We start from the raw sequence: 18,223 nt of genomic DNA, 5'->3' as shown, positions 1-18,223 counted from the left end.
CCCCAGCAATGGGGCAGATAAGCAAGGCCCACCTGATTTTATAACCAGCACTCAGCAATCCTACAAACAACACTGGGGCCACAGGGACATGACCTGCAGCTCCAAGCTGAGAGAAAAAAATCCAGCCCCAGCAAGGATGCAGATAACCTTCTACCAGGACTAGAGGAATGCAAGCCAGTCAGCAGCCTGAAGCTCCAAACCACAGCCAAGGTCCTTACTGCTGTGCCAGGAATCTGTTTTCCTGTCAGACAGGGAATGGCTCTCCCCACATTGTCAGCTGATGTCCCCACCTGACCTACACTGAACAAAAGAAATTTAAGCACTGAAGTTCATTTACGCATGTACTGGAGGGGCAATCAAGTTACAAGTGAAAATATTGCTCTCAAATTTTATAGCCACTACTATACTAAAAAAAAAATTAAATTCTATTACTACCACAGAGCTCCCAGTTAGCTTTTCCTTACTTCTTCAGGATAGTGTCAGGAATTAGCTTCCATATTTATTGGACTTGTGCTATATAAGAACTATAAATTCCTTGTCCTCTTAGCAAAACGTGAACCTCCTCTTTTCCCCCAAACGGCACACAGCTCACTTCTTTGCAGAATATTTGTATTTCATCATTCACCACAAGAAACAGACCGTCAAAGGCTGAGGGGGTGGATTTTTTTTTTTTTTTTGCAGCATTCAAAGATAAAAGTACCTTCATGGCCACAAAATTTGTTCAGCAGCTTAGGGAGGCCATCTGTCTCTGTGGGTGGTACACACAGGCACTTCAGAGGGCACGGACAGCGGTGGGACAGAAATTCCACAACAAACCCCCTAAGTACAGGGTAGGCTGGAGTGCATACCGTTCTTGGACTTCTGGGCAGTGTTGGTTTTGAAAGACAAGCCAACAAGAAAGGAAATCCCTGCAGATGAACCCAATGGCATTTCCTCCACATCATCTCTTTGAGAAAGACGAGCAGCTCCTCACCAGGGAGCAAGTAACACTGTACTGGCCATATGGGTTAATAATTGACAGCGGGCACTTCACCTGCAAGTAGGCTTGTAAACTTTTAAAGTATTAAGTATTCCAAAAATGCAAGAGTGCTCCAGGGTATAACAATCAGCCTGCACCACTTGCCCTTGCTGCTGGTGCATCTGCAGGAGCGCAAATAAGCCTGGTACCTGGCCTGGTGTCTAGGGCAGTCAGCTCACACTAGATGGTGTGAGCACAGAGGGTGCTGGGGGTGATCAGGGATCAAGATCAAGGAAGGGAGGAGAAAAGGGTAGAAAGATGTGGGCACTTCAGTTCCCCCAGCTCTCTCCCTTTTATCAAAATGAGAAGCAGTTCCATATGAAAAGCCATACGTAAAGTCTGGAAACTGTATGCAGAGAGGTAAGAGGCTAGGAAAACATGCTCCTTTCAGAAAAGCACACCCTCCACGGCTTCAGAGGCAGAGTTTACCACATCAGAAACTCCCAGACAAGTTGTGCAGTTGTCAATACTTACAGTCCATCCTAGACTTCCCCTCACCTCTAATGAGAAGTACCTGGAGCTTGCTGTTGACTTCTGTCACAAACAAGCAGCCTCTTAATGAGGTGTTCCTCTGACCCGTGTCGTAAGTCCCAGCTGAACTTCGCTGGCAGCACACACCTTGCACCACCAAACAGACCCTTGTAAAACAGAACAAGGCACCATTCCCATAACTCATCTGGAACATCAAAGGAGACTGCTCCCTACTCAGCAGGGAACAGAACTTTTTTTTTTTTCCCAGAGGCTACCGGAAAATTTCCTTCTGCAATTCCAAGGGCACCCTCCTGGCTAGAGCAATCATATCTGCAGCACCATCCTCCAGAGGTGAGGCAGCAGACACAGGCAGAGGGGGAAAGTATGGCCTGTGACTAAAAATGGTTAAGAATGTGGCTGAAAATCTCTTCCTACATAGGTCATTAACAGTTCATCCACAAGTCAGAGCTTTCTTCCCTACTCCATGACTACTTCATGGCATGGGGTGTTTGAAATGTGCTAATGCTTAACTGCCCACTGGGAAAAAAGTCCAGCACTTTCAGGACTGGGAGCATGGAAAAGCAGCCCAGATGAGCTGCAAGAAGTCGCAGAGATTATGAGTTGCAAAACGGTGGTCGTAAAAGCAGTTTTGTGAAGTGCTGCTGGAGAGACACTGGGTTGGGGGGATCACAAGTCTGACACCTCTCGGTGCTAAAGAAGCTGCTCTGGCGCAGACCCCTCAGTTTCCCCAGGATCTTCACACTTGCACATGCAATTAACACCCACTCAGCCGGCTATCCCAGAGCTTCTTGGGAGGGGAGACTCCTCAATGCTTGTGCTGTCCCGTTTGGTGATGGGCAGGAGAAAAATCACACAAGTGGGCACCAGGACACCTTGTACAGATTTCAGGACAGGGAAAACGAATTCAAGAACAAGGCTAATTTCACACAGGCTGGAGGCTCTGGCAACAGAGCTGGTCTGCAAAGTCTGTGTAACATGCTGTTACAGCAAGTTCCTGCAATCAAAGCAGCAGGACAGTTAATAATATGTTTTGCTACAGAACAAGGTAAAAACTCATCAGCTGAATCTGTTTCATCAGCATGCATCACTACAGAAGATGGTGAAGTTGAAGAAACCCCAAGGAGAAAGGAGGGTCAGTGTAATTCCTCAGGTCCCTGAGGAACACAGAGCAAACTGCACACAGGGGAGAAGGAAAAGACTGGAGTGTCTTCAGCCGGATTTAGCTGAGCAGGTAGAGCACTGCACTGTGGTGCACCAATGCTTGTCCTGCAGCCCCTTCTGACTGCCCTGCTGGAAACAGAAATATCCCACAAGTGTATGTGGAGGCTCAGTCCTTCGCCAGAAACCAGCAAGATTCCAGCAGCTCTTGCTCAGGGAAGAGATCCAACTGCCTAATCCCATGGTTACAACCATGCTAGAAACAGAAACCAAGGTGTCTATATTCCATGGAAGCTTTCCTTTTGAGGAGTAAAAAGATTTTAAAACAGCATAAGAATTGACACAACTCTAGACAAGAGGACACTGTACAGTTGAAATGCTGACCTCATGCTCTTCATTAGCACCCTTGATATGGGGAGGTATATTTGAGCAACAAGATCAGATGTCAAGACTTACAAATGCAGGCTGGAATATGGAGAAGCCTATTCCCACTCCTTAGCCTTCCACACACTCCCTCAGTGAGTGAACAAAGTACCAGTGGCACCAAGGAATGCCTGACAAGAGAGCACTCATCAGATTAATCAGTAAATACTGACAACCTAGAGATCAGCTTTATAGCAACAGGTCCAACAAACACCCAAAGCAGCTGGGAGACAGACTGAGTGTGATCCCCTTGCACAGAACATGTCTGCACCTCCTTCCTTTTGTGAGTGTGTGCAAGCCACCAGGTTCCTCAGTAAGGTATTGATAATTCCTGCAGGGAAGGTACTGGGTTTTCAGAGACGGGTACTTGCTTTGAGGAAACAGCTGTTCCTTTTATTTTTAAACCACAGTTTAATTTAATTTTTAAACCACAGTTCAGCAAGCACCCATGCAAATGGAGATGGGTAACAAGGGTACAGGGAATGGTCATGCATACTTTTGCCATACAGAGCTGCTACTTCTGAGCACCAAGCTTCTTTTGATTAGATTGACAAGAGAACACTGACCAGCTCACAGCCATAGGCAAAACTTGAACCCTGATTCCAAAGGTGTCACAGGCTTCCCCATCAGCTTCCTAGCCACCTGGTTCATAAAGGCAAGCCCACACCAGAGAGGACAGTGTCCTGGTTTTCTCTAGGATTGCATTACTTTTCTTCCAAGTAAACTGATGTTTGGGTTGTTGCTAAGCACTGCTTACTCTGAGTCAAGGACTTTTCATTTTCCCATGCCCTGCCATTCAGTGATGAGTTGCACAAGAAGCTGGGAGGGAGCACAGCCAGGACAGCTGGCCCAAACTGGCCAAGGGGATATTCCATACCACAGAACATCATGCTGGGTGTATCAACTGAGGACAGCTGGCCAGGAGCCACCAATCACTGCCTGGGAGCAGGCTGGGCATCAGTCAGTGGGTGGAGAGCAACTGTATTGAGCATCACGTGCCTTCCTTGGGTTTTATTTCCCTCCCTCCCCGCTCTTCATTACAATAACAATTACCAACGTCATTATAATCAGTATTATATTTTACATTAATTAAAATATTAAACTTTTCTTATCTCAACCCACAGATTTTACCTTTTTGCTCATTCTTATCCCCATCCTACAGAGCGAGGTGTGAGTGAGGGGCTGCATGGTACTTACCTGCCAGCTGGGGTAAACCACCACAGACAGAAAAGAAGACTGAAACTCCTTTAAACAGTCTGACAAACGATGAACTATCACAGCCCTGCTCCTCACATACCTGCTGCAAGGATGAGCAAAAGGGAGGAGAAGGACCCACTCTCAAACATTTCTAACCTCAGGAAACCAAGACTGACTATCCTGCAGCCCAACATCCAGTCTATGTGAAAGATCAGTAATTACCACGTGTATTACAAGACATTCATTTTCTTGAGCTGTCTAGACCAAAGCTCTAGGGTGAGAAAGAGTATTCACTGGATAGGAAGGCAATATGGTTAGCATCCTAACTACAGGAAAGGAGGTGTTTCAACACCAAGATTCTTCCTGCAGAGTTTCTGAGCCATAAAGACAGTACCAAACTCTGGATGACAAGTGTCATCAGCATCACTATTTATAGGGAAAAACCAAAGCTGCAAATCCAAGCCTCCACTCACAAAAGTATCGGCCTTTCAACTGAGAAGTTATCTACTGTTGTGCCCCCCCACCTTTGTTTCCCTTTGTTGTTACTTTCAGAGTCTCGACACTATTCCCACCCAACCTCCTGCATTTTCCCAGGCTTGACCTTTCCTGCGTCTCTGCTGCTCCCTGCTCTTTATCCACACATACCACCAGAAAGCATTTGCCCTGTGTGGCAACCCTTCCTACCAGGAGCAGCAGAGCAGTCAGTGAGCTGAGACTTGGCACTACACTCATCAAGACTCCTATTTAATTTTTACCTCCCCCCTCCAAGCTCCTGAATCAACGCCAAAGGGAACGTTCGTTTTGGCAATCAAGTCTCCCAGAAGAAAAGTTATAGCCAAAGTGCTGGGGGTGGGACCAAGACAGCCTATTAATAGGCTGATTATAATATGAATTTGGGGAACTAGTCCCAAATATGCTTACCCTCCTGGACCTAGGGCTCTCAGGGGTGGAGTGGAATACCTAACTCAGCACTTTCAGCTTCTTTACTGCATCTGCAGCCAAGGAGGGTGGAAAATCCTGTCTGTACCCTGCCTCGCAAAAACACGGTTTGCCAGAAGGGCGGCTGAGCTATTGTTTTCTTCCCTTCTCCCCCAGAAAATAAGTTGCTCTCATAGTTGCATAGCAGCTCCCTCTGCCTCACCAGAGAAGACCTAGAATTGGAAAGCTTCCACCTTTGGATTAAAAAGGGTGATGTCAACAATTTTGCTGTGAAGAAAAAATCCAGAACAACTCCAAGAAGCAACACTGAACAATCTAAGATGTCTCAGGTTCCTTCTCACCACCAGTTTCTCCAGAGCACACTACTGCTGAGGAAGACAGACTCCATGGATTGTTAGTGATCAAAACTTTTAATATATTTGTGAGCATAAAGAGACAAAAGGTTTTGATTTCAGGAGACAGTCTGATTGCTATACCTGTAAAAAGCAAGTTGCTTCCTTCCAGGTGGCAGCTCAAAACCTCTCCAAAACCCCTTCAGAAGTGGTAGGATGAGGCTAGCATGCATGGTGGCAAAAGGAGTCCAAAGGCAGCAGCCAGTGGTACATGCCTAGTCCAGCATAGTTAGAACCACCTCTCCAGCACACCCACAAGGCTGCTTCTCCAGTCTTCCCAAAATCCAGACTGTCCTTGAATGTCTTCGCATTCTCCCATCAAGAGACCTTCCACTCCAGTCCCATGCCTCAGGAAGAGAATCAGGGGCAGAAGGCAGCACCTTGTGAACCCAACCTACATTTCATCAGCAGGCATGACAAAACCTTAATGAAAGCTCTGCAAAATTATGCCGTGAAGATGATCAAGTTCTCTTTTTTTTTCCATTTTTCACAAACATCTCACAATCCTAGGCCCTTAGAAGCTAAAGGAGATATTAACTACCTTCACTTTTTACACAGTTTGTCACATTGGAGCCACACTCTTTATCAACATCAGAAGCTCTTACCACTTACACACAAGTAACACACAGAGAGGACAAACTCCTCCTTAGCTGGGAGACACCTGGCCCCTGATCAAACCTACAGCTTTACCTTTGTAGCAGTAAATGTGGAAAGACACACAGGTTTCAAAACACATGTCAATACACATTATGCTCATCTGTCAAACAAAGGAAAAAGCAACACTAGTTTAGCATTATCAGACACGCTTGATGAGTCTCTTCTGTAACACAAGACACTGGAGCATCCATGTGCTGCATGGCTTGAATTCAATGTATCAAACAAAACTGAAATCAGCTTGCCAACAAATGAGAAGTCACAAGTTTTCATGTATCTCAGATTTTATCCTAAGTTTTACAACTCTTTGCTGCCTTAGCATCACCCAATGCATTTCAAAACGCTGCTGCAAGGAAGGAGTTGGAGAAAACACTGCTTCTAACACATGCACTATTAAATATTCAGGCGTTGATTCTCTAGCAAATTTTTTGCCTCCAATGGCAAGTTAGACATGCAGACTTTGGCAGGGGTAGGATCTCAATTCCTCTGAACACAAACCCACAATCTACCACCAAGTAAACTCCCTCATACCAAATCTGCTGTGTGTGTACATATGGGTAAATACAGACATATACCAAACTTTCTCTGCTGAATTCACTTATGATTAAACTGCCTCATCATACCTCAAGGCACAATACTGTAGCACAGGGAAACTCTGGTACTCATCTTTCCATCTCTCTCATCATAGAGGTTATGCTGGATCACTGACCACAGAGCAATTAAGCTCAAAAGAACTGATTTCACAAGAAAACCAACAGATTTTTGAAATCCTGAAAGAGACATTTAATTAAGTAAATTGGTGCACTTCCAAGGACTCTCCCCTTCATATTTTACAAAGAAGGAAAACAAAGCAGAGTCCAGACCTACTTCATCCAACAGGCCTCAAGTTCTTCTTTAACCAGGAGAAAATTCCCGGACTTCAGCTTCAGCCACTAAATCTGCTTCAAAGCAATTCCACTGCTAAGCTAATGGCTGCAGGAGACTGCTCCTACATCCACTTAAACCAGCAGATGCTAATCTCTTCATCTGCCACAGATACACATGCCATTGGGGTCTGGACAGGATAAGCTGAACAGATGTTTAAGTGCACATTCAGCCTGGGGAATCATCTCCAGAGCTCAGCTGCCAGCTTCACAGGACACAGGAACTAAGGGATTTCTGGAGGGCTTTGTAGGACACAGGAACTAAGGCAATTCAGACACCTGTCCTTTGTACCATTGCTGAGGGAAGCAGTAATGCCAGCAAGAGGGTGGAACCAGCATGCTTGCGTCATACCTGTGGCTCCCAAATACATCCAACCCAGCAAACTGATCCATACCTAATGGCAAAAAGAGCATCATGCCATAAAACCTTCAGCTCCTGCCACATGGCCTGGCCTGGTGTCAGGAGTCTCTGAGCAGTTATGCTCTGCACAGCCTGAAGGGCAGCTCTCAAAGCAGGGTCTGGCCCCTACAATCAAAATGCACAAGGCAGGTCCAACTACACAAGGAGAGGTCTCCACTTTCCTCCAGTAAGGAGATAGGAAAAGAAGCCCAGACAAGGATTTTAAAGACGTCATCAGGCTATTGACTATCCCAAAGTTATGACATCAGCTTTTTTTCATTTACTGAAATGCACAGGACTCCTCTGAGGCAGATACAGCCTCTCCCACACTCAGAGAAGGGGGCAGAGAGATTCAGTTTGGTAACTTCGGAGGGACTCTGGAATTCTTCGGGGGGAAGATTCATGAACCAGCAGCAACACAGACTCAAATGCAGCAGTTGAGCCACACTTATCTGCACCAGAGGACCCCAAGGGCTTGCACCTACCTGAGGTGTCCCAAGCTGTAATAGCGCGACTCTCCGTCCGTGGAGCGCACCACCTTGACGGTGAACATGGGCTGCAGCTGCCGCAGCTCCAGCAGCACGATGGCCAGGTAGTGGATGAAGAGCAGGGCATCCACCAGGGACACGGCGTACTGCACTATCCCTTGGTAGTTGGTGTCCTTCGAGTCCAGGATGCGAACGCCATAGAAGAGCCAGTAGGAGAACACAAAGAGGAAGATGAGGACCAGTAGAAGGGCCCGAAACACAAACACCCTGGGTAGGTCTGCCTTGGGCTGGCGGAAGAAAAGAGCCCAGGTCCCGATCAGGAGAATGAGGAGTTTAAACGCCACAGAGATGAACAGTCCCTCACACACAGTACCACACGGCTCCAGATCATCTCGCCACAGGATCTGGGGTAACAGAATGAAGGCAATGGGGGTAAGGAAGACTAGGAGTCCGAGAACAGCTGCCACTGTTAAGCCCAGGTAACGTTTGCAGTCCAGCCCAACGCTGTCTTCCAGATCCTTACTGATCCGGGCAATGTCCTCCTGGGAAATACTGTGCTCAGAGGTGCCTGTGATTGCCGTCGTGGTCTCACCCCAGTTGTCATCCTGAAGGAGGGAGAGATAAATAGAAATAACACTGAAACAATCAGGCCATTCCTTCCAGATGTTCTATTTTTCTTGCCTGGAAAGATTGCTATGACAGTCTTTAAATTCCAGAAAAAATATACAGTAAAATCAACACCTTAAACATAGTGAATAATCAACCCTGACAATTAGTAAAGGTTTGGAAACAACAGCAACTTGTCCAAACCAGTGACTATAAATATTAGGTGCTAAAAGCCCATAACTGCAGAGCAGGTAGCTCAGCTTGCTGTGCCACTCACTGTATCCCTAGAGGTTCTTCTTCCAGCACATTTAACGAGTTACATGACATAAGCCTTGGAAACTGTAGTAATCACCAGTTCCCATGTCCAGGGCAAGGACTAGTATTCTTCCAGCCCACAAATTCTGCAGTGCAACTGCACCACAAAAGCACCTGGAAGGGAAATTTTCATTTCAGCGTTTCAAGCCAGTTGTTGTTGTTACACAATCAAAAACATGTTCACACATTATTTTTCCATCCGTAATAGAAGCAACCACACCTCCAGCAAGTTCCTCCACTTCACTGTCTTTTATTCTCCTCTACAGTAGCACTGCCCTCAGTAGCTGACAATCTAATAAAAGTTTAGTTAAACCAACACATTACAGGTGATCACAAAGGATATTTTCAGGTATGGGGCTTTTAAGTTTAGAGGATCCTGGGCTGCCAAGCAGCTCTGGTATTACAATCCAGGCCATTGTCAGAAGCCACTTACTCACAAAGAGGCTTACCTGAAATACAGTCACCATGCTGGCAAGTTTCAGATTACATTACGTGCTCCGAAAGTCTCATTTCTTCCCTAGCTAACATCAGACAATGTCTGCATTGGTTTTCCCAGGCTACAATGCCTCCAATTGCTCCTTCCAGCTGCTGGCACAGCCAAAGAGCTACACTGACACGTATGGATTTGACTCACAGCTGCTGCTGGAGTGACTCATGCACATGGAGGCTCCTGATGCTTCCCACAAATGCATGCCAAAGAGTGGCAATGCATGTGGCTCTGCTGCTTGGCACCTGGCACCTCTGTAGCCACAATGCTCATTCAGAACCACATTTTTGCTTTTCTTCCTAAGAATATCCTCCTGCAGCTTGTGTCATTAATAGGATTTACAACTTCCCTCAGACTTCTCCAACTGCACATGCTGACCAAAACAACTCATTTGAAAGAGACAGGCATAATTTTAAACCTTATTCACTTCTTTTTAAGAGCTAGAGGAGAGAATCTTTGGGAAAGGACTAGACTGAAGCAGCACAACTACTTGGAACAACTCCCAACTCCATGGATTTAACTTCTAAAGCACTCCAAGACATGAATACCTCCCATGCCTAGAGCAGTAGGGTTTTGAGACAGACCAACCACAAATAGTCAGCATCTTGAATTAATATGAGGGGTTTTTGAGTCACTTCTCACCAAAGCAGAGGCCCCGGAAGAGATCTGCATTGTAGCATGTCCTGAAAAGCAGCATATTCCTGCCACATTGTACTCTTTAACAGCACCTCTGCAATTCAAGCATTTCAACTATTTTATGTTTATGCATTAAGTAGTTCTGCATAGTTTCCTCCATTTGATGAGCTGCAAAATTGTGCAGAAAAGACAAGGGACAGGAACACCAGGGCAGCTTAAGGCCACATCCCAGAAGACAACAGGCAACCCTAGTCACAGTTTAGCCCTTACAACTCTTGCCACTTGAAAAAGTGGACTACAGCCTAATGCAAAAAAATGCGCATTTATATGGAATCAGAGACTCAGAGAATGCTTTGGGTTGAAAGGGACTTTAAAGATCATCCAGTTCCAACACTCCTGCCATGGGCAGGGTCGTCTTCCACTAGACCAGGTTGCTCAAAGCCCCATCTAACCCAGCCTTGGAACATTTCCAGGGATGGGGCAGCCACAACCTCTCTGTGCAATCTGTTCCAGTGCCTCACCATCCTCACAGCAAATAATTTCTTCCTAATATCCTATCCTAATATCCTAATACCTAACCTCTCTCAGTTTAAAGCCATTCCCCCTTGTCCTATCACTGCCTGCCCTTGTAAAAAGTCCCTCTCTGGCTCTCTTGTAGGCTCCTTTCAGATACTGAAAGGCCACAAAATAAGGTCACCTCTGAGCCTTCTCTTCTTCAGGCTGAACAACCCCACCTGTCTCAGCCTCTCCTCACAGGAGAGGAAATATGAGGCTAAATCTCTAGTGGTACACAGTTGTTGGACCTAACAGAGGACACTCTGCTCCCTAGGAGAAAAGTCTGGCTCACACATCAACTTATTTAGCTTTGGCTTTAATTGAGGAGGGCTGCATGAAAACAAGGACTTAGGAATTCACCAGCGCCTTTAGAAACTATTTGAAATAACAGCTGGGACTCATGAAAAGAAGAAACTGACTACAAAACACCAAATTACAGGACATGAAATGAGCACACCCCTAGGTACATGAATACTGTTACACAGTTTGGCTGGAAACTGCACACTGATTTTTTTTTTTCTTTTTTTTTTTTTTTTGGTAAAGACAGAAGTGGAACTCCACCGCCAAGGATTAACAAACCCCAAATCCAGCCCAGGAGGGGTACTGAAGCATCCTGCATTCTAGGCCTTGCAGCACCAGGCATGCTTTGAAAATGAATATGCACCTCTACATCACCTGCTAGAGCAGAGCACTGGATCCATCCTAGGTACAATCCAAATGCAGCATTATTCTAGTTTTTACCAAACCCATTGTTAATGTAGTAGCTTTTTCTGAGTCCACCCTCCTTCACAGCTATTTCGCACTAATTTCACATCTCTTCATTCCTTTCTCTATTGGAATCCTGGTTCTAATGCACTTTACAAGATTACCTGGAGCAAATCCTGGATAAAAACTGAAATACACACACAGCTGAACGGGCTGACCTGAATAATGCACAGTGAGACGATGGAAACAGATGTTTGTATAGAGCTTGGCAGATGACACTCTGGAGAAAGAGTCAAAGTAGTGCCCAAGGAGTTGTCACATCAGCACTGGTGCTGTCACAAACAGCACCCTCAGAACAAGACAGAGTGACTTTGGCTGTATGCATGAGCAAAGGGCACCCATAAGCCATGATTCTCTACTAAGCAGCATGCAAGCAATTCTTTCTTCCCATGAGAAAGAAAGAATTCCCAATTCTTCCCAATTCTTTCTTCTCATGAGCCAGCAAGCCCCATGCTCTGTCCCACAACACACCTGCAGGTTTGTTTCCAGCCCTCCTTACCTGGACCTCCTCTGCCCGGGAGGCGTCATTCCCGAGCAGCGGCTCTGCAGGAGGCGTCTGGATAGTGACCGACTTCTCGGACCGACTGCCGTCTTTGCTTCGCGGAGATTTGTGTCTGTCCCGGCTCCTTTTTCAAAGAGAGGAGGAGGAGAACAATGTTACCAGTTACTCTATGGAGCAGGGCCTGAAAGGTGCTGCACCTCCACCTACAACAGGTGCCCCAAGCATTAGATCAGCCAGGTTTTCCTCCTCTTGATCAACATAGACTCAGGCTGCGACAGAACAAGCTCTGGAGGAGGTGGAAAGGGACCTTGCCCAGAGAAGCTGACAGCCTGGAGGCTGGGACAGGCCACCCCCTCAGTGACAGCAGAGGGGAGGACAGGGATCCATGCCCATCACCTCACATTCTCTTAAATCACCTTCCATCAATGCTGTGCTTAAAAGGAAAGCCTGCATGCTCCAAACAACTGGCAATTCCATTTGGAATTTACTGGTCTACACAGTTCTTCGCCTACAAGAAAGTGTCTTGCAGGGACATGCCCAGTTAACATCAGGAATTAATCAATAGAGCTTTAGTTCCTGCAAAGCAGAGTCTTGTCATCTCTGACCTTAACACTGTAGGACAATTGGTGAAGTTTATTTCCACTGGTTAATAACCTCAAGTTAACCTCTCACAAAGAAAGCAAGAACATCAAGGGTACAAGGCCAGTCTTTATTTCCAGAGCACCCTTGCGGACCTCACAGCTTCTCATCTGAGAAAGTCTCAAGATGAATTAAGCCCCACCAATCTGCTCACCAATGCTTTCCTCCCCGTTCCCACATGGACAGGAAAGCAGCACTGGAAACCCTCACTGTGCTGAGGGACTGGCTTAACACTCACGAGTATCCCAACTCTGCCTCCCTTGAAATTACCAAAGCCCAAAGGTTTCATGGGATGACACTTTTTCCAGTTTAAGGACTCTAGGATTTTTATGTTGTTTTTGGAACTCTGAAGGCATCTTTCCCACATAGCATTCTAAGTTTAAAAGGGCAATCTGTATTGGGGGTTGGATGCTAAAGAAGGGAAAAAAGGCAAACAAGACATGTTTTACTCGATAACTGGACTGTGAGCAAAGAGACTTCATGGAAGAATTCTTTTTCCAACCACACAGGGTAATTGCTTCCGAATTGCAAAATTATTTTGGACCAGCTCAGTAATAAGTTGCAAACAGTAAGTGGCACATATTTTACATGTAAAACTAAGTATAGTGTAGGAAAAAAAAAGAAAAGAAAACGTTTCCAAATAACCAGAAGTTTCAGAGCAGATGGGTTTTCAGGCTGTTGAACTACCACAACAGAAAGGACTTGCTATTCAAGTTCAGAAAAGCCTGACTTCTAATCCAATCAACGCTGATAAAGGACTTGTTGCCGACTCAAGTACCACTCAAATTCTATTTAAAAAAACCTCAACACACCATTAACAGAGTAGGCTGGAGGAGGGCGGGGAGAGGCAGGAAACCTTATTATTAGGGAATAAAGAAATGGCATTAGAAGACAACTAGCAATTATCAATTTAGGAAGTCTAACACATCTTCTCCCCAGATACTGTACTCATCCCTCGCCCTTTAAGAGGGGAGTTAGGTGATCTTTTCTTTCTGCTATCTTTGGCACTATCCCAATCTTTTTGGCCATACATAACCCCAGCATGCATCCAACAGGTTGAATATCACTGAATTAGCAGCTTCAGGTCTCCTCACTGTGCTCCCCACGAGGACTTTCTACATCTATCTCCTCCAGACATCTGGGTCCACCGATTTTATCCTGGCTTACAGGTTTTTTCCCCATAGGACATATCCTAACTTAGAGCAGTAAGTAATTAAAAACAAACATTTCCTTACCCTTGTCTGTGAGCTTTTTTGGAGTGACCTGAGTAGTGGGAGTATCCCGAATATGTTGATTCTGTATCCATTGCAGCAGACATCGGGTGTGCACAGAAGGGGCACAGATTTTATTTAGAAGATGAGTTCTTGGTGCTCCTGAGGTGGAGTCCGTGGTAAAAGTGCTTTCCTGGGTACTCTTTGCTTCCCAGTCATCGGTGAGATCTGGTCCTCAGAGACTGAGTAAGCTTCACTTAAAAGGAATCTGATCAGAGGGGAGGGGAGGGAGGGTGCTTGGCTTCTCACGATTGACCTAAGAAACGAGAAACAGGCATGGAAATGCACTCTAAGCAAAGCAAGACATCATCCCTGCTGCAGGAATTCCCTCACTCTGGCCACATATCACACTCATCAAGCCTGTCCTGCTCAGCCTCTCTTTCTGATCTAGTGAAATATATGCATTTGAAGAGCTTTAAATGAATTCAGTGCCTCTGTTTTGCAGAGTTTAGCCCATTAATCTAAAAAGCTGGAAGAGACAGTCTAGGTCACCTGGTTGGGACAGTGACTTGGAGAAGGCACAGCAGCCTTACATATCAAAATTCACTCACAGAAAAATGACCAGGCTTGGCTTCGACACCACATCTCTTGTCCTGCATGACACACAGCCCAAATAACTCCTCTTTCAGAACAGCAGCATTACAGCCTATTTACAGGGGGAAGGGGTGGGGCTGAAGGCAACTTCCCTAGTAGAAATTCTGGAGAGAATCAGCCCACTATGTCTGAACCTGCTTTGTTTTCTTAACTGCAAGGTGTGCCCATTATACAGGCATTAGTTACTGTACAATCAATGGCACTGTGAACACCTCCCTCTCTTTGTAACCTTTGTCTCCAGAAGCTAATTCGGGCCCTGAAGAATTCAATTTTATTAAAAATCATCTCTAAATATACACATACTAATAACACTGGGGAGACTCGATTAGAGATCACATCTAGACTATATGGGCCACGCTTCCTACAATGTACTTCCACTTGGAACAGCAGCTGAAGTCACATCTGTAAAGGGCAGAAGAGGGTCATGCTTTTTGGGGCAGGAGCAGGGCAACATTAAAACAATTCCCAACAGTAACACCTCAAAACCCCCGAGCCCTGTGGGAAGGAAGGGTAGACATCATCCCACTTTCCAAATCCACATCCTGAGATAGGTGAGAAGAGACATAGAAAGGAGGGGAGTTAAGGAGTTAACCACCGGTTTGGGGAAACACATGCAAATAGGGAAGAGGGAAGGGTCGCAGCTATGGACAGAGGTACCTTGGCACAGCCCAGCACTCCTGTGGCACACAGGAGCACTCTCACATGCCTTCTGCCCAGGCAACTGCTGCCTCCAGCCAACACAGCACAGCACTAAAGCCATGCCATGCTTTCAGAGTGGGCAAAGAGCACTTTAATATTAAATTAGACCCCTCCATAATTTTCTGCTTACAGCAGTTTTTGAAGCTGCTAGCAATAAAAAAAGGCAACCACTGCTTTCATCCCTCTCCTTCCCCAAAGACAGAGGGACAACAACAGAAATCCTGCTTTGGCAACTATTCTTGCGAGCCGTAACACCTCCATAACACCTCCACAGAGGCTCGCAGCAGAGCAGAGCTCTGCCACATGCAAGCACTGCCAAAGAACCAAGCCTGTTCCCCACAGGGTTCCTTGGCTGGACATGCAATCTCCAACAAAGTAAAGCAGCACCCCCATTGCATCCAGAGCTGCAGGTATTTGCACAACACTGGCTTTCCAGGGCTCCTGGAAAGCAGAAAGGCATGGGGACTTCTGTGTACAGCATTCCCAAGCTCTAAGGGCACATTGTGCCTCAGAGAATATGGAAAGGACAAATAAGCATGGGACCATAAGGCCCGGTTTCAGGAGGAAAGGAATGAGGATGGATTTAAATACAGTTAAACAAAGCCAAGGCACAGCACAGTTTGGAAAATGGCATCATTACTGTAACAAGAATAAAAATCCCCCAGCCTAGGATGTGATGTTAACACTCGTTAACTCCCTGGATTTGCACACAGCCTGTACCTTACTGCTCCAGCAATAGGCTCATTAAAGCTGATTTTTACCTCTACTGTCCTGCTAGGCAACACAGAAAAATCCTTTCTCTCTGTCTTCCTCTGATAAATGGAGATGAGGCCACGACCCCCCTACATTCAAAAAGCACGATGAGGAGATGGCTACACAGGACTTTACAGTCATTAGGCACCACAGACCAGAAACACCCTCAGCTGAACAAAAGCTGACAAGTTATTGTAGCCTTAAACCACTGTTTATGATGTTACTGGAGTCCCTTTGAGAACAGCCATTACCTTTACAGATAGATATCACTGCATATAGGAAAAGCAAGGAGAGCTGCTGGCATATATCAGTAAAGGTTACGTATTTTTCTAGCCCTCCAGGAAAGTATAAACTCTCATCCTTTTCCTCTAACCACATAGAAGGATTTCCCCCCAAATCCCAGGTAAAAGAAGCAGAGCTGAGGCAGGGACTGGGAATAGAGCACCTCTTTTGACCCCTCTCACCCCATCAGCACAGGACCATACTTCTCTGGAGGCCTCTGGGAACATATCTGCAGGCAGAGGCTGCTGTGGAGATGCACAGGCTGCCTGGGCAGGTACCATGAACAAGCAGTGCCCATTTGATGGTGAGTGAAGTAAGGCAGTGCTTGGGCACCAGGCAGAAAAGACCAACACAGGAACATCAGGGCAGGCTGGATCATGCCAACTTTCCCCTTCTGTGTAAGCAAGAGCAACGGTTTTGACACGGCTCTGTGAAAAGTCAACAAGGCAGCCCCCAAAAACCATCAAGTCTCCTGGATCACTGTCAAAAGCAGTAATCTCAGAGGTATTTCCCAAACTAAATGATTCTATGATGAACTCAGGGACTCTGCACCTCCTCCTTGCCCCAACTGCAGGATACACCAGTGGCTAAATAGATCTTCCTGTCGAGGCACTCATAGGCCAGCCAGGAACAAAATACATCTGCCCAACCTCAGCTGCAAAAAGCAGAAGAACATTGGCTTTGCCTGGTGCCCAGCTGAGACTGACTGTCAAGAAGGCTTCCTAGATTTGTCCAACAGAGGGTAGCCTGGATTGCTAGATAGACACCACTCCTAGCCAAGGAGGGAGGAGCAGAGTCCAAACACACACTCCCCACAGCCATGCCAAGCCAGTTACCCACCTCCTGGTCTGCTTCACAGCAGGAAGGCAGGGCAGCCTTACACCACAAAAGCTTCTGAAACTACTGTGGAGGAGGTAAGGAAGGGACCAAAAGACAATTAACAAGCTAAACTACTTCTCTGGGTTGGAGCTCTTCCAGTGGCGTAGACAGAAGTCAACACTGAATTAGCCATCACCCCAAGAGCACCCACTACTAGAGCCTGAGGAGACCTAGAGAAGACAAGCTGTTGTGTGTCCTTCATAACATAACCATATCCAAACTAAGCACAGTCTTTACACACCTCCACTACTAAATCACTGTTAATGATGATTCCTACCTACCCCTCTGGGCAACAACAACTGTTCTGCTTAAGCAGCAGCCCCATCATTTGGGGCCTCATCCCTTCACAAAAGAGCCTGAATTCAGGGTACAACGTAGCCAATTGAAATGGCTTCACAAATGATGATTACATCTTGCAGGACTCTGCTGAAGGCATGGTCTGTTTGCAGAGCTTCTGGCCCTGCATGAAACAAAGCTCTGTTGGCCTGAGGGTACAGTTGCACTGTATTTCAGCGTTGACAAGAAAGCTGGTGTAAGTAGCTTCCACCTCCGCACCACGGTTCACCACTCTCGGTTGTGTCAACACAATTCTCAGCAAGCAAACAGCACTGCTGGAAAACAAAACAAAAAATCCCTTTTCGCCCCCTGCCACGCTTTTGTCTTGGATCCTTTCCGTGACCTAGTTCACAGCACAGCTCAAAACATCAAAACCAACATCAGGGTGAATAGCAGCACAAGCGAACAGCTAGAGGGGAGATGGGAATGCCTCCTCTGCTCCACCACGACAGTTGTATAAACTGTACACCCAGAACTTTGCTCCCAGTAGGGCCAGCACTCTCACTCTGCCTTTCCCCTATTCACTGATGACAGAAAGAAGCCAAGTACTAGACGGAAAACAATGGTAAGGGCACCCCGAAGTAAATTTTGGGACCCTGTGCTGGCAAGGAGGACTGCCGCACCCTGCATGACTGTGAAGAAATGTAGCTACCCCTGAATACCCCAGAGATCACTGTAATTACAGTTTCTACGCAGCTACACAACTCATTGTAACTCCCTCTTTTCATACGCTCATAAATCTCAAAAAGAGTTCTTCTGAATTGCTATTTTCCACGCTGGAAGCCCAATCCTATTTCCAATGAAGTTTGCTTTGTGATCG

At 46.2% G+C, this 18,223-nt stretch overlaps 1 protein-coding gene across 1 annotated transcript in view; it reads right to left on the bottom strand.

Moving 5' to 3' along the window:
- The window catches only part of VANGL1 (VANGL planar cell polarity protein 1), a 39,164-nt gene extending 25,048 nt beyond the window's left edge, over positions 1–14,116 (bottom strand). The window contains exons 1-3 of the mRNA XM_005420565.2: positions 13,825–14,116; positions 11,948–12,074; positions 8,082–8,689 (exon numbers count right to left, since the gene is read on the bottom strand). Of these exons, the coding sequence (XP_005420622.1) occupies positions 8,082–8,689; positions 11,948–12,074; positions 13,825–13,907 (818 nt within the window). The 5' untranslated portion in view covers positions 13,908–14,116. The remainder of the gene's footprint in view (positions 1–8,081; positions 8,690–11,947; positions 12,075–13,824) is intronic.
- Between the last annotated feature and the right edge of the window lie 4,107 nt (positions 14,117–18,223).

The sequence above is a fragment of the Geospiza fortis genome, unplaced genomic scaffold, assembly GCF_000277835.1.
Source record: "Geospiza fortis unplaced genomic scaffold, GeoFor_1.0 scaffold1, whole genome shotgun sequence".
NCBI classification, from domain to species: Eukaryota; Metazoa; Chordata; class Aves; order Passeriformes; family Thraupidae; genus Geospiza; species Geospiza fortis.
This window is presented reverse-complemented; position numbering and strand designations above follow the sequence as displayed.